General features: G+C 50.9%; 6 protein-coding genes across 8 annotated transcripts; 3 read left to right on the plus strand and 3 right to left on the minus strand.

Annotated features, from left to right (window-relative positions):
* Positions 1-169: 169 nt before the first annotated feature.
* LOC131210669 (ubiquitin-conjugating enzyme E2 C) lies at positions 170-3,076 on the minus strand. The gene is made up of 2 exons (XM_058203952.1): positions 2,479-3,076; positions 170-1,852 (listed from the first exon to the last, which is right to left on the minus strand). The coding sequence occupies exons 1-2, from the start codon at positions 2,577-2,579 to the stop codon at positions 1,423-1,425; spliced, it is 531 nt and encodes a 176-aa protein (XP_058059935.1). The 5' UTR covers positions 2,580-3,076; the 3' UTR covers positions 170-1,422.
* A 338-nt stretch (positions 3,077-3,414) lies between these two features.
* Positions 3,415-4,465, plus strand: LOC131216366 (negative elongation factor E). 2 transcript variants are annotated; one of them, XM_058210841.1, is made up of 2 exons: positions 3,415-3,844; positions 3,923-4,465. In XM_058210841.1, exons 1-2 carry the CDS (start codon positions 3,469-3,471, stop codon positions 4,384-4,386), a joined length of 840 nt encoding a protein of 279 aa, XP_058066824.1. In that variant the 5' UTR covers positions 3,415-3,468; the 3' UTR covers positions 4,387-4,465. The 2 variants fall into 2 exon arrangements, with proteins under 2 accessions (XP_058066824.1, XP_058066823.1); XM_058210840.1 differs by having other exon boundaries at positions 3,415-4,465.
* Positions 4,466-4,671: 206 nt separating this feature from the next.
* On the plus strand, positions 4,672-5,749 carry LOC131216479 (kxDL motif-containing protein CG10681). Its single transcript, XM_058210982.1, has 2 exons — positions 4,672-4,846; positions 4,916-5,749. The coding sequence occupies exons 1-2, from the start codon at positions 4,680-4,682 to the stop codon at positions 5,487-5,489; spliced, it is 741 nt and encodes a 246-aa protein (XP_058066965.1). The 5' UTR covers positions 4,672-4,679; the 3' UTR covers positions 5,490-5,749.
* Positions 5,750-6,009: 260 nt separating this feature from the next.
* Positions 6,010-9,537, plus strand: LOC131215984 (NFX1-type zinc finger-containing protein 1). The gene is made up of 6 exons (XM_058210379.1): positions 6,010-6,184; positions 6,255-6,865; positions 6,928-8,151; positions 8,219-8,917; positions 8,981-9,301; positions 9,360-9,537. The coding sequence occupies exons 1-6, from the start codon at positions 6,010-6,012 to the stop codon at positions 9,435-9,437; spliced, it is 3,108 nt and encodes a 1,035-aa protein (XP_058066362.1). The 3' UTR covers positions 9,438-9,537.
* A 14-nt stretch (positions 9,538-9,551) lies between these two features.
* On the minus strand, positions 9,552-10,872 carry LOC131206892 (natterin-4-like). Of its 2 annotated transcripts, XM_058199485.1 has the most exons (3): positions 10,731-10,854; positions 10,202-10,348; positions 9,552-10,043 (listed from the first exon to the last, which is right to left on the minus strand). In XM_058199485.1, exons 1-3 carry the CDS (start codon positions 10,738-10,740, stop codon positions 9,613-9,615), a joined length of 588 nt encoding a protein of 195 aa, XP_058055468.1. In that variant the 5' UTR covers positions 10,741-10,854; the 3' UTR covers positions 9,552-9,612. The 2 variants fall into 2 exon arrangements, with proteins under 2 accessions (XP_058055468.1, XP_058055476.1); XM_058199493.1 differs by lacking the exon at positions 10,202-10,348 and having other exon boundaries at positions 10,731-10,872.
* A 383-nt stretch (positions 10,873-11,255) lies between these two features.
* LOC131216449 (uncharacterized) lies at positions 11,256-12,159 on the minus strand. The gene is made up of 2 exons (XM_058210943.1): positions 12,024-12,159; positions 11,256-11,964 (listed from the first exon to the last, which is right to left on the minus strand). The coding sequence occupies exons 1-2, from the start codon at positions 12,025-12,027 to the stop codon at positions 11,534-11,536; spliced, it is 435 nt and encodes a 144-aa protein (XP_058066926.1). The 5' UTR covers positions 12,028-12,159; the 3' UTR covers positions 11,256-11,533.
* Positions 12,160-12,209: the final 50 nt, after the last annotated feature.

Consider the following 12,209-nt stretch of genomic DNA (forward strand, 5'->3'; position numbering starts at 1 on the left):
AAATCTTCCGTTCGAAATTCGAGTGGGTTCAAAATTGGATATGCTCGAAAATTGCATACCTGCCGGCGTCATCAGCAAAGACACAAACCAGTCGCGCAGTTTCGGGTGCTCGAAGTTTGTTTCGAGTAGTGTACCGCAATGCCAGAATGTGTATTTTTATTACTGCTTTCAACTGATTTTATTCTGTCGTGCCACATTACATTGTAATTGATTTGCTTCAGCTTGTTTTAGTCCCTGGCACCGGCATTATTAATGCGAAAGGTGCCCAAAAGACAATCATTTGCTGCTAGGGGTTCGGGGGTTGCAATCAACGAACACATTATAGCGTCACTAATACACAGTACACAGAGTTACGATAAATAAATAGAGTCTCGCTGCGTGCGCATTACTAGCTTGCCCTGGCGCGTTTTCCGTTCGTCGCCGATGTAAGGCCGGTCCGGCCTAAAATACCCTACCTTCCAACCGAGATTGCCATAGTGTAGTAGACACGCTAGAATGAAATGTTGTGTTTCGTGTTCGGCACACCCATGTTAACGTACTATATTCTATCTTTTAGCTTGGAATCATACGAAATCGGTCAGGGTTGATAGCTCTGTTGCAAGGGGAAACAAAAAAGTCCGTCTCTTTACGTACGTCCCGACACCTACCGCCCGTACAACTTGCCGTAAACGGCCCCCAACGGTGTCGGTACGTAGCCTTTTCCTAGCCCTAAACAAAACAAAACAAAAACCAGAAACACAGGTGTGGTCCACTGATGTTAAACTAAACCCGAAGAAACGGCAAAAGATTACACCAAATAGTTTCAAACACGTGCACGTACGCCGCATCATAATACAATCTTCGGAAAGAACAAGGAGATTAAAAATTTAGCTCAAGTGTAAAATATGTAGAATTTTTAGGCTCAATCCATTGACGGGCACAATTATTCGAGAGTCGTTTCAAGATCACGTCCGCTCGTTCTGTGATCAGATCATTATGCGTCAATCGCCGCCCCGCCTGTTTTGGGGACAGAGGTTGCTTCCACTCGCGCCATTAAAATCAAAGAAACGGGAACAAATCACATACAAAATCTTGCTTTCCCCTCCTTCGCATTCTGTCCACACTCGACACACCTCGCCACACGGTCAAATTGGGCCCATCTTCTTCCGGTTGCGAGTGACACGATCTTGTGTTTTGTTTTGTACAACTGTGCACAGCTTTTTCGCGGAAGCGCCGGAAAGAGGATAGCGCGAACGAATACTGGGGCCATGCGGGTCCGGGTGCGGACAGTAAAACGAAGGCGGGTTTGTTTGTTGCTGTAGTCGGGCGGGGGCTGATTGACTGACTATTCTGCTATCCTTAAATTGATCTACTACGAGTGAGCTGAGAGGATGCTGTGATGGTGGGGGGCGAGGAACTAGGGACGGTGAGGTGGTGGTGGGCTTAAGAATCCTTGTTCTTCTCGTAAAAATCGTCCAGATACTTTTTGTACTCGGCCTGGTTCGGCCACAGCTGCGACGCCTGCGAGTTGAGCGGGCTATCGTTGTTCGGTTCGCCGAGGAGCGACTGAATCGAGAGCAGGATCGTCCGTACGTCGTACAGGGCGGACCACTTGTCCTTCAGGATGTCAAGGCAGATCGAGCCGCTGAGGTCGACGTTCGGGTGGAAGCAGGGCGTGAGGAACTTCACGTTCGGCGCCGAGTACGGGTAGGAGTTGGGAAACTCTAGCAGCAGCTTGTACTTCTGCCCTTTGTACACGGTGTCGTCCGGGCCGCTGATTGTGCCGATCCACTTGAAAAAGTTTTCACCCTCCGGGAAGGCGGATATCGACTTTTCCGAGGACAGCATCAGGGCCATCAGCTCCTTCTGAAGCCTGCGAAATGGGAAATAGAACAAAAGAAAAGAGTGAAACGAAAACATTAGCCAAACCATTCATACTTCTTAAACGGATCGCGCTCATTTCAGTTTCAGTGTGACGTGATCTTCCCCCATCGGAAGGTCACTGAACTCCACACGGCTTGCGGTTCATTTGTTATTTTCAAAACATGGCATACTTTGCTGTTGACTTCAACACATATTGCACAAACGGTGGGACCGCTCACGATCGATCTATTGATTGCGGAAGTGTTTTGAAATCCATCACGAAGGACTCCACAAAGCAGGCGTCCAAAAATAGCAGGCGGTGACCAGAAACCGTTACCAGCGGTTTGAAAACAGTTACAAGAATGTGCGGCGCGTAACGCCATGACTCCACCGCCAGTAACGTGTAGCGTCGGACAAAGAAGAGTGGCAATGGCCGCAGGGGAAGGGCGCAGAGCATTCATCCTAACCTCTTCCGCTAAGCAACGCACACCCGTCATCACACACTGCTGACGACTGGAGTGGCCCCGTGAGTAGGGAAAACAGGAAAATGGAGGTCGCCCTTTGGGACGGATGGCGAAAAATGTCTTCCTCGCCGTTAGCTCTGCCCCTCGGGTGGTGCAGCAACGCTCCTTTTACCTTTTGCTAACTGCATGATTGTTGTTGTTTATCAGCGTCTCGTCGTTCTGTTTCGATGGGTTGGATGACTGGGCGCGTTCCGGGTTAATATTTTGGGCCATTCTCGCTACGTTCGGCGGTTCGATCTCGCGTCACAAAACTTCCCCAATGAGCGTTTGCACCAGCGCCACGACGCTTCGCACACAGTCACACACGCGCACGCACAGTCCGAGATGCACTTCTGCTAACGCGCGATAATTGCACGATAACTCAATGGGTTCTGGTTCGGCAGCACTCGCAACTTTCTAATCGCCTGCCGTAAGGTAGAACGAGCCCTTTCTCTACACGCTACACACCCTTTTGCGCTGATCTGCCGAGCGGTGTAGCAAGAGGAACGCGCACCTTTCGTGACCAATGGCGAATGGAATCTCGAAGTGACACAGCAACTGGCACACTGGCGCACGTTCTGCTCGCTGCTGAGTTTCGTTCACTTTGACGGCACGTTCACTTTGATGCGCGTGAAACACAAGCAACACGGTTCGCCGTCTACACGATTGCTGCGGTTTTACACTTTCAACCCTTTCGCATAGCACAATTATTTGATTTGGCTGTTTTTCGGGTAGTGTTTCTCGATTGGCGTGTGAAGATGCTACTTGAAGGCGTTACTCGCCCTGTTTAGACTTGGCAGTTGAAGGATCAAACAGGTTTCGCATCGGCCGTAAACTGCACGCGATTTCGCTACCAACTGGTAGTCAGAGAGTTGGACGAACAAACTTTCGTCAATATCTCGCCATGGTTTTACCGCACCAAGAAACTGAAATAAACTGAGAGAAATCATTCAAAAATGTCCGTTACGCTGGAAGCAACCAAGCGTTACCATTCTCTAGTACTCCCATTTTCGATTGTCAAAATGACATCTCACTGTCAGTCGCGGTAACGCGTATTGTTGTAGCATTATGTTTACATTACAAGCATACAAAATACAACCAAAATTTACTCCACAAACTAACAATGGTGTACATCCATTTTCCGTCCAACCAGACGGAGGAAGAGTTGATGCTGCAGGCCAAGTACGCAAAGTTGCGGAAGAAGAAAAAGGCGCTCCAGGCCCTGAAAGCACCGAAGCAGGAACCGGAAAAGAATTTACTACCGAAGCGGCCTACCGATGCCCGCGATGCTCGGGAAGTGGCTCGTAAATTGCTGAAAAGCGGCGCCATTCAGGCGATACAAAAACCGCAACCAAAGCAGGAGAGTTCATTCAAGCGACCGAAAGGACAGGAAAAAAAGCGCAGCCAATCGGAGCTCGGGTCCAGTACCAGCCAGTACCAGTCGTTCGGTTCGTCTGCGGAGTACGATAACCCCGGTGCCGTATCGGCGACTGCGGCGAGTCCTTCCAGTGTCCGAGAAGCGCCACCGCCAACGGCTTCATCGGCTGCCGTTGACCTACGACCCACGAGCCCGGTAGAACCGAACCGTGCGCAGAATCTTTACCAGCAATTCGCGAACGAACGCGAGAAGGACGAGCAGAGTACGGAAAAGTCCAAATCCGCCGATGGCGCCAAAGAAAAACCGCGCTCCGGTAACACGGTGTACGTGTCGGGCAACAAGGTAACGGAAGACTTTCTGAAGAAGCATTTTAGCGACTATGGAGAAATACTGAACATTTCGATGGAAATCGAAAAAGGTCGCGGATTCATCACGTTCGCCACGACCGAGTGTGCGGACAAGGCGATCGCCGAGCTGCACTCGAAGACGGTCGGCGGCATCCAGTTGCAGGTCCAGTTGGCTCGTCGTCAGCCGCAAATCAATCCCATCAACGATGCGGGGTCATCCGCGGTTTGGTCCGCGCTGGCCACCAATCGCTCCCAGAAAGGCAAGCACAAGGATAACCGGGAACTGGTATGCTATGATCATGACGACATATTTTAGGGAACGTGATAAACATCAATTGGCGGAATAATAAGTGAACAGCTTATACAATGTATAAATGATTTAATAAAATGTTGCCAGGGGCAAACGAAAACCTTTACCATTGCCTTTCTTTGAGTTTGAACACGAAATTATTACCATAACCGTGCCCGGTGAAATAGATGAACATATAGAACATCAAAACCAACCCCATTTTGACAGGTGGTTGTTTGTTATTTACAATCAAGTCAGCTTTGGTCAGCTGTTGTTGTCAGTAATTTTTCGCCTACACTTTAAACTCTTTGTGCGCAAACATGATGAATTCGGAAATGAGCAGCAGCATGCTTTCAGGGCGTCCTGAAAGTGAATTCAGCATCGAGTGCTTCCAAAACTACACTGCTCCGGAAGTGTTTGTACAAGGCTTGGCCGGGCTGGTCAACCAGACGGATGTGGAAGTGATGATACGGGCGCAAAAGCAAATGTAACTTTGAACCAAGTGCCAAGAGTGCCTTCCATCCTGCAACTTAATACCGTACCGTATCATTTCCAGGTTGCAGCGCTTCGAGAAAACGAATGAAATGCTCATCAACTGCAATTCGCTCAGCAACAGCCGGCTAAAGATAGCGACGGACGATTTTAAGAAACACACGAAGCTCTTGCACGACATGAAGAAGGACTTGGATTACATCTTTCGGAAGATACGTACGATCAAGACGAAAATCGGAAACCAGTACCCGGCGGCGTATGCCGAGGCGGAAGCCAAGGCGAAGCCGTTCAGTTTCGACGAGGAGGATGAAATCGATACGGCCAGCCGGGCGGAAACGCTCGATGAGCGACCAGCCGGAGGTGGTGCGTCGTCCACTTCGACGCCAGCCAAAGCATCGGGCAGCAAAACTCGGAATGGGCCCCCAGGATCGGATGTTAAGGAGCGCCAAAAGCTTTCGGCCAGTGGAAGCAGAGAAAACTCCACCGTCGGGTACGTGAAAATGGAGCAGAGCCCGGAGAACCGAAAAACCGGCGGTGGCTCGAGTGGCGAACAGAAACGGCGCTCTCTCCGCTCGGCGCAGAGCAGCTCGACGGACAATTCGAACGATTCGTCCGATTGCACTTCCGACACGGGCTGAAAAGTTGCTTCGCTCCTCACCGATACAGATCTCAGCCGTCATCAATCAGACGGACATGAAGAACGTTACCATTTAGTCTCTTAACGGCCATACAAAGTTTTAGTGAGTTGTGTTAGGCATAAGAAGTTCACAGGTTGCTGTTTCGTCGTTTCCACTAACGATAGTAACGACCATTTTTAATTAACTAAAAAATAAAGCTTTAATGTGTTCGTTCTTTCGCATAATTTAAAACTATTGAGTCCAATTCACGAATAAAGGCGTCAGACCCAAACAAAAATATACTGAAAATGAAACATTATTGCATTGTTTTATGACAAAAATTCTGAAATCTACTATCGAAAACATCCATTTCAAAATCGACGGACGAAACCAGTGACGTAGCAACGCCGTTGTTGAAGGTAAGACAAAGACTGCTAGACGAAAGAAAACAATAACAAACGCCAAACGGTTTGTCCCGAAAATAAACTGCCTTTGGCTCCACTGTGTCTGTTCCGGTGGCCCTTGAAGTGACCGTGATTCCATGTCAAGTGGTTCGAAGCAGCTAGAAGACGAGGACGATGATTGGTTCGAGAAGGATGAAGACGATTTCGTTGTGGCAGGAACGGGCAAACCGAATTGTTCCGTCGAAGCCGGCACCTCCGACCGGGCCGCCTCCGTAGCAGATCTACTTGATAATTTAAAGATTTTCTCTGAAGGTACGGTCAATATGCGCTTACGGAAGAGTTCGTTTTCTATGCTCAGTGTCCGTTCGTTCGTTTTTCCCAGATTATGACGGAAACTACGTTGACCCGACGAAGAACGCCGGTTCACACAAGGCCGGAACTACGTTTACGCTTGCCCAGAACGCAGCGACAAAGTACGTGCAAACCATTCCGTACACCAAGCTGATAAACATCGTGGAAAACGATGCCCTCACTTTGCTGGCCGATGTGTACGTCCAACGGGAGGAGTTTGTGGCCACTCTGGCGAAAAAAACCTACGGTGCCGAGCTGCTGCTGGTGCTGATGAGAATTATGACCAAACTCAGCACGCTTCCGATGTACGAAACGATCCGTCAGTTTTACGCTGTCCTCCTGGAGCAGGACCACTTTTGGGAGCAGCTCTCCAAGTTCCTGGAGCAGTCTCCGGAAGTGGAGAAAAGGAAGAAGAAAAAGAAGACCAGCATCGTGCGGCCAACGGTCGCGCGGACGGAGATGGTAGATGTGTTGCTGAAATTATTGACCCAAGCCAAGCTGCACGTCGCTCTCGGTGCTACCGTTACTCGGTTTTGTCGCAAACTGAAGCAACATGTTCCGGATATGGAAACTGCTCATAGAGAGCTTCTGGCAGCCCTAACTGTCTCTCCTGTGGATAGTGGGACAAAGGATACGATCAGTGTAAGAGAGTCTACAACCGTAACAGCCGCACAAGCAACCTACTAACTCCATTTTCCTTTCAGATCTACCCATCCATCGAGGATATCAACCAGGAGGAAGGGCCTCCCCTGAATCTGAAGCGAAACATCGTCAAAGGAAGGTTCGAAAACGTGGAGCACTACCTGGAGGTGCACTTGAACCTTCTGAAGGAAGATTTTATGATTCCACTGCGCGTCGGGCTAAACCAGTACCGGGCGTTTGTCGAAAAGCATGGCATCGATGAGACATTCGCGAACGACAGCATTCGCGTGCACTATCCCGTCAAGCTGCTGCTTCCCTCGCGGATCAGTCGCCGGACACAGAAGGAGCAACTGATCGTGGTCGACCTGGATCCGGCCAGGCGTGGCTTTGCGAATGTTTCCGCGCGCTACAGCAGACTCGATCTATCAGCGTCCAAGCGGCTGCTACACGGGTCGTTGCTACTGTTTAGCAGTGGACCAACGTTGCCCGATCTGATCGTGGCGATCGTTAGCCACCGTGATAATACCGATCTGAAGAATGGTTTCATCAACGTGGAGATCATTCGCATCGAGTGGGGCACATCGGCCAGCAACGACGATGGGTGCGAAGTGTTCAATCGGCCGCTGCTGATGGTGGAGAGTGAAATCTTTTTCGAACCTTATCATCAGGTGTTTAACGCGTTGTGCCGTTTGCGGGCCGACAGTTTCCCCATGAAGTCGTACATCGTGGACGTGGAACAACCGGCACACTGCTTGCCAGCGTACGCCAGCCAAACTAACGCTCACTTCTTTCGGTACGCCGGTGTAGAGTTTGATCTGAAGCAACCGCAAAGCTGGCCGATGGAGACGCTTGCCGCTGCCATCGGGCTGAACGATTCGCAGTACGAGGCCTATCGTATGGCTCTGACCAATCGCTTCGCGCTGATTCAGGGGCCACCGGGAACGGGTAAAACATTCATTGGATTGAAGATCGTCGAAACGCTTCTCGCCAATACCGATCGGCAGCTGGTGCTGATTTGCGTCACTAACCATGCGCTCGATCAGTTTCTCTGCGGAGTGATACGGCACACGGAGAGTGTCGTGAGAATGGGCAATCAGTCGAAGCATCCACTGTTGGACGCTTACAACGTGAAGCAGCTAAACGAGGATCAACCGATCGACAAGTGGCTACGGATCGGGTACTATAACACCAAGCAGGAATATCTGAAGTTGCTCGAACAGTTCGAAGAGCTGCAGAAGCAGCAACAGGGTTCGAATGATCTGAACAAAGCGCTAATGGAGTGTATGGTAAGAGCACTGGCTGATCGGGGTATAGAGTACGATCGGTTCATTAAGCGTTCCCTCCCAACCGTAGGATAAACTGCAGCAGATTTCACGACGTCTCAACGAGCTGAGTCAGCTAAGCAGCCTGAAGGCAATCCGGGACATTCGCGTGATCGGTATGACGACGACATTTGCAGCCCGGAATCGAGTGCTGCTCGAGCTGCTCCGCACACCGATAGTGATCATTGAGGAGGCGGCCGAGGTGCTCGAGGCACACATCGTGGCCTCGCTAACGAAGCACACACAGCACTGCATCCTGATCGGGGACCACAAACAACTTCGGCCAACGACCAGCACGTACGTTATGTCCGCACGTTACAAACTCGATCTATCGCTGTTCGAACGAATGATCAACAATCAGTTCAGTGTGGCCACCATGACGGTGCAGCATCGAATGCGCCCGGAAATTGCGAACCTTCTGCGACCCACCATCTACCGAGTGCTGGAGGATGCCAAACCGGTCACCCTGTACCCATCGATCATGGGTATGCGGCATAGTTTGTACTTCCTAACGCACACCTTCCCCGAGGCTGGCGCTCGTTCGGAAGCGACCGCGAAGTCGTCCGAAAAAGTAGCCGAAGAGGGTGGTGATGAGAAATCGAAGCGGAACACGTTCGAGTGCAGGTTTGTGCTCGCACTTTGCGAGTACATTCTCGGCCAAGGTCCCTACGTTGCCGAAGACATCACTATCCTAACGGCGTACAACGGGCAGATGCTTCAGTTGGTTACGGTGAGTCTGTCAACCGTCAGCGCTCTAGCGTTCCGCGAATCTCAATACCGAGTGCCCTTTTAGGAACGTAAAGCTCGGCCAGCTCTCCAAGGTGTACGGATTGCCGTGATCGACAGCTTTCAGGGTGAAGAAAGTAGGATCGTGTTGCTTTCGCTGGTGCGCAGCAGTAGCCATCCGGGCGATACGATAGGGTTCCTTGCGCACGAGAATCGTATCAGCGTGGCGCTTTCCCGGGCGAGGGAAGGATTGTACATCGTGGGCAACATGTCGTTGCTTGCCAGCTGTTCTCGCAAGTGGGCACAAGTAGAGCGGATACTGCGGGAACAAACGGCTATCGGGCAGTCGGTGCCACTACAGTGCGCCGAGCATGGAACCGTTGTGGAGGTAAGCAATCGGGAACCAATCTTGACCATCGTTATCGGGGTTTGTGTGTTCTTTGCAGGTGAAGCACCCGGAAGAGCTGGAACAGCTCAATCGCGATCGCAGATGTGCGTGCAGCTTATCAGTCATCAGCCCTTGAAGAACTCGAAGAACAAGACAAAAGTTGATTTGAACTAAACGCAGTAAATGTTGCACCACTTTCAATTGAATCCATTGAAGATAGGTTCATTTAAAGGCGAAGCAGAATAAAGTGCAAAGTAAGCATTCCGACACGAAATCGCGTTGCGGTTTATAATTTCGTCCACCGTGCGGGTTTATCTGACACACAGCACCTCGTAGTCGGGCATACTGAGCTCTGCGCCATCAAACGGAATGTAGCAGCACCCGTGCGACGGATGTACCTTGCCGGGCGTTTGCGAACCGTTGTGGATTGCTCGGCCCATGTACAGTGGTTCTCCGTCGGTAGTGGCACCGATCTTGAGGGCCGTTTCCGGGACTGCACCACCCGACGAAAACTCCCAAACGAACGCTCCGTAGCGAAGCACTTCGAAGTCCTCCTTCAGAATCTCCTCACCGCCGTGGCAGATGAAGGACAGATTTTTGGTCGGAATCACCTTGGCCGGTACCAAGTCGCCTTCGTGAAAGGCACGCCCGACGTAGATCACCTCCCCGTCCGTGTCAATCCCGGCGCGAACCATGTTCGGGGGGAACGGTCCATTGATGTTACAATACTGCCAGCAGCCGGCTGAAAGAGGGGATCCGGTTAAAGTGTTGGACCAACTAGCGACTCGCCACTCGGCCCCCGCCAGTTAGTATTGGGTCGTTTACTGTTATTAGGTTACGATTAGTTGATTAGTTGCGGAGAAAAGGGACAGTTAGACGGTGACCACAAAGCATGCATACCAAGTTCGCTCGTCACCCGACCGAAGCCACTCCCGGTCGGCGGTGCCGATTGGGGAAAGGAACTTGACGGAGGTGGATCAGTGCGATCGTACGATAAGTCGGACGGATTACTCAAATAATCGGGACGGAAACCGTAGCGGGGATAACCTACGGAAAGGGCGTACGGTTGAAATGAACTCGGGGTGTCCTCCCTCTCTCTGCCCGCGAGACAGAGATTTTTATCAGCGTTTATCTGTCCGAGGCTTATAATGTTTGTAAATCCTCCCTCTGAGGAAAAGATTACGCGGTATTTGCGGTACAAGAGAGTCACCGTTTAGGCAAATTGCGCAACATTCTCGAACGGTTTTGGAAACGCTTAACAAAAACTCATTTTGCTGATCTACTCTACTTTGGTCTGCGACCGATCGAGTTCATTCTCACACACGGAGCGATTGTTTCATTTACCGAATCAACTAATATTGTATCAACTGTTCAAATAAAGCACCCGTCGACGGATGAGTGGCGACCCCGGAACGATACAAAAACTCACCTCCACTCATGATGACGAATACACGTTGTTCTCCGCGAAACAACAGCAAACAGGCCAGATCACCAGGGACAGGTTTGGGACGTGGAAGTAACTAGACGATACACCGGATCGAATGGTTGACGCCAACTGGGGACGTTTGCGGGACATTTTCCAAAATTTATTCGCCAGCAAAGTGCGCCACACGCTCAGAGGTGCATCGTTTGTGTGGTCGAATGATAAGTGTGTAAAGATAACGTGATCATGCAATGGTGTGTCCGCCGGCGTATCTTCACGATGACCAAGACACTACAGGCCTCTTGATGCTACACTGAGATCTTGAGAATTTAAACGCCGCAAACCAACGCCACTGCAAAGATAATCCTTTTTTTCCAAACCAGAATCGCATAATGTAGATTAAAATTATCTATTTCCAAAAGATACCGTCCGTGCACCTGTGTGTGCAGTTTTTTGTGGTTTAAAGCTGCTGGTGGTGGCATTTACATAAAGATAAAATTTCGTAACCCGCCGGCGACCACCGCCTTGCAACAGCGCGGCGTCTGGGCACATTTTATCGGGCAGGTCACCGCGTCCCGAGTGCAAACTTTATCAAGCTTTCGAAGAAACAAAAGCCATCAGTCACGCTGATAACAGTCGAAAGTGCCTGTTGCCGGACTGTGACCGGAGGTTGCCAAATCAATCAAATAAGAAGAAATCAGTTGTGATAAAACGCTCAATATAGTTCATGCAATTTTGAATCTTTTGCTTCCAATTATGCTTCGTATTGAAATGTATTTTCCGTCTTTTGGATGCGCTCGCGGCGCTTTTTACCGTTCACACAACACTTCGTACGTGTGCACGGGCACTTCCGCCCCACCGTACGCGATGTAGATACAGTTGTGCGAGCATTGCACCTTGCCGACGGTCTGCGAGCCCTCGTGGTAGGCGCGTCCGATGTACAGTGGTTCACCGTCGGCCGTACGGCCACCAACCATCGCACCCAACGGCACCTGGCCGGCCGTGCACGTGTCCCAGATCAGTTGCTTCTGCACCAGCACCTCCACCTGGTCGACGAACGTTTCTTGGCCACCGTACGGAACGTATGCGGCATTCTTATCCGGCATCACCTTGGCCGGCAGCAGATCGCCGGCGTGATGGGCGCGGCCAACGAAAATCTGACACCCATCACTATCCTGGCCGCCGGGCACCATGTGCGGTGGATACGGACCGTGTACACTGACCGATACCCAGTTGGTTGCTGTCCCCGGGAGAGAAGTTAAAATGCGTCCCTCAGTCCTACGGCAAGGCGCTCCTTACCCATTGCGCTGTTAAGTGAGTTGGCTCTGTTAGGTGAAACCGCGGATCGTGCGCCTCTACTGCTCGCCGGTTCGCAGGGAAGTGCGTCCAAGATGTGGAATGTGTTCTCGCACACCTTTTTATCGTACACGTCACGTCCCGCGCCTTATCTAGACGCGCGCCCTAAACGTTGGCCACTTGTGTGTT

The sequence above is a fragment of the Anopheles bellator genome, chromosome 1 (assembly GCF_943735745.2).
Source record: "Anopheles bellator chromosome 1, idAnoBellAS_SP24_06.2, whole genome shotgun sequence".
NCBI classification, from domain to species: Eukaryota; Metazoa; Arthropoda; class Insecta; order Diptera; family Culicidae; genus Anopheles; species Anopheles bellator.

Bases quoted from the DNA above. Each gene is read 5' to 3' on its own strand.
- LOC131210669 (XM_058203952.1), bottom strand. From the start codon at position 2,579: ATGGCCCAAAATATTAACCCGGAACGCGCCCAGTCATCCAACCCATCG. The intron at 1,853-2,478 runs GTAAAAGGAGCG...CCCATTTCGCAG, and splicing joins AATCATGCAGTTAGCAAAAG to GCTTCAGAAGGAGCTGATGG.
- LOC131216366 (XM_058210840.1), top strand. From the start codon at position 3,469: ATGGTGTACATCCATTTTCCGTCCAACCAGACGGAGGAAGAGTTGATG.
- LOC131216479 (XM_058210982.1), top strand. From the start codon at position 4,680: ATGATGAATTCGGAAATGAGCAGCAGCATGCTTTCAGGGCGTCCTGAA. The intron at 4,847-4,915 runs GTAACTTTGAAC...TATCATTTCCAG, and splicing joins ATACGGGCGCAAAAGCAAAT to GTTGCAGCGCTTCGAGAAAA.
- LOC131215984 (XM_058210379.1), top strand. From the start codon at position 6,010: ATGTCAAGTGGTTCGAAGCAGCTAGAAGACGAGGACGATGATTGGTTC. The intron at 6,866-6,927 runs GTAAGAGAGTCT...TTTTCCTTTCAG, and splicing joins GGACAAAGGATACGATCAGT to ATCTACCCATCCATCGAGGA. The intron at 9,302-9,359 runs GTAAGCAATCGG...TGTTCTTTGCAG, and splicing joins AGCATGGAACCGTTGTGGAG to GTGAAGCACCCGGAAGAGCT.
- LOC131206892 (XM_058199485.1), bottom strand. The intron at 10,044-10,201 runs GTATGCATGCTT...CCCCTCTTTCAG, and splicing joins TCGGGTGACGAGCGAACTTG to CCGGCTGCTGGCAGTATTGT.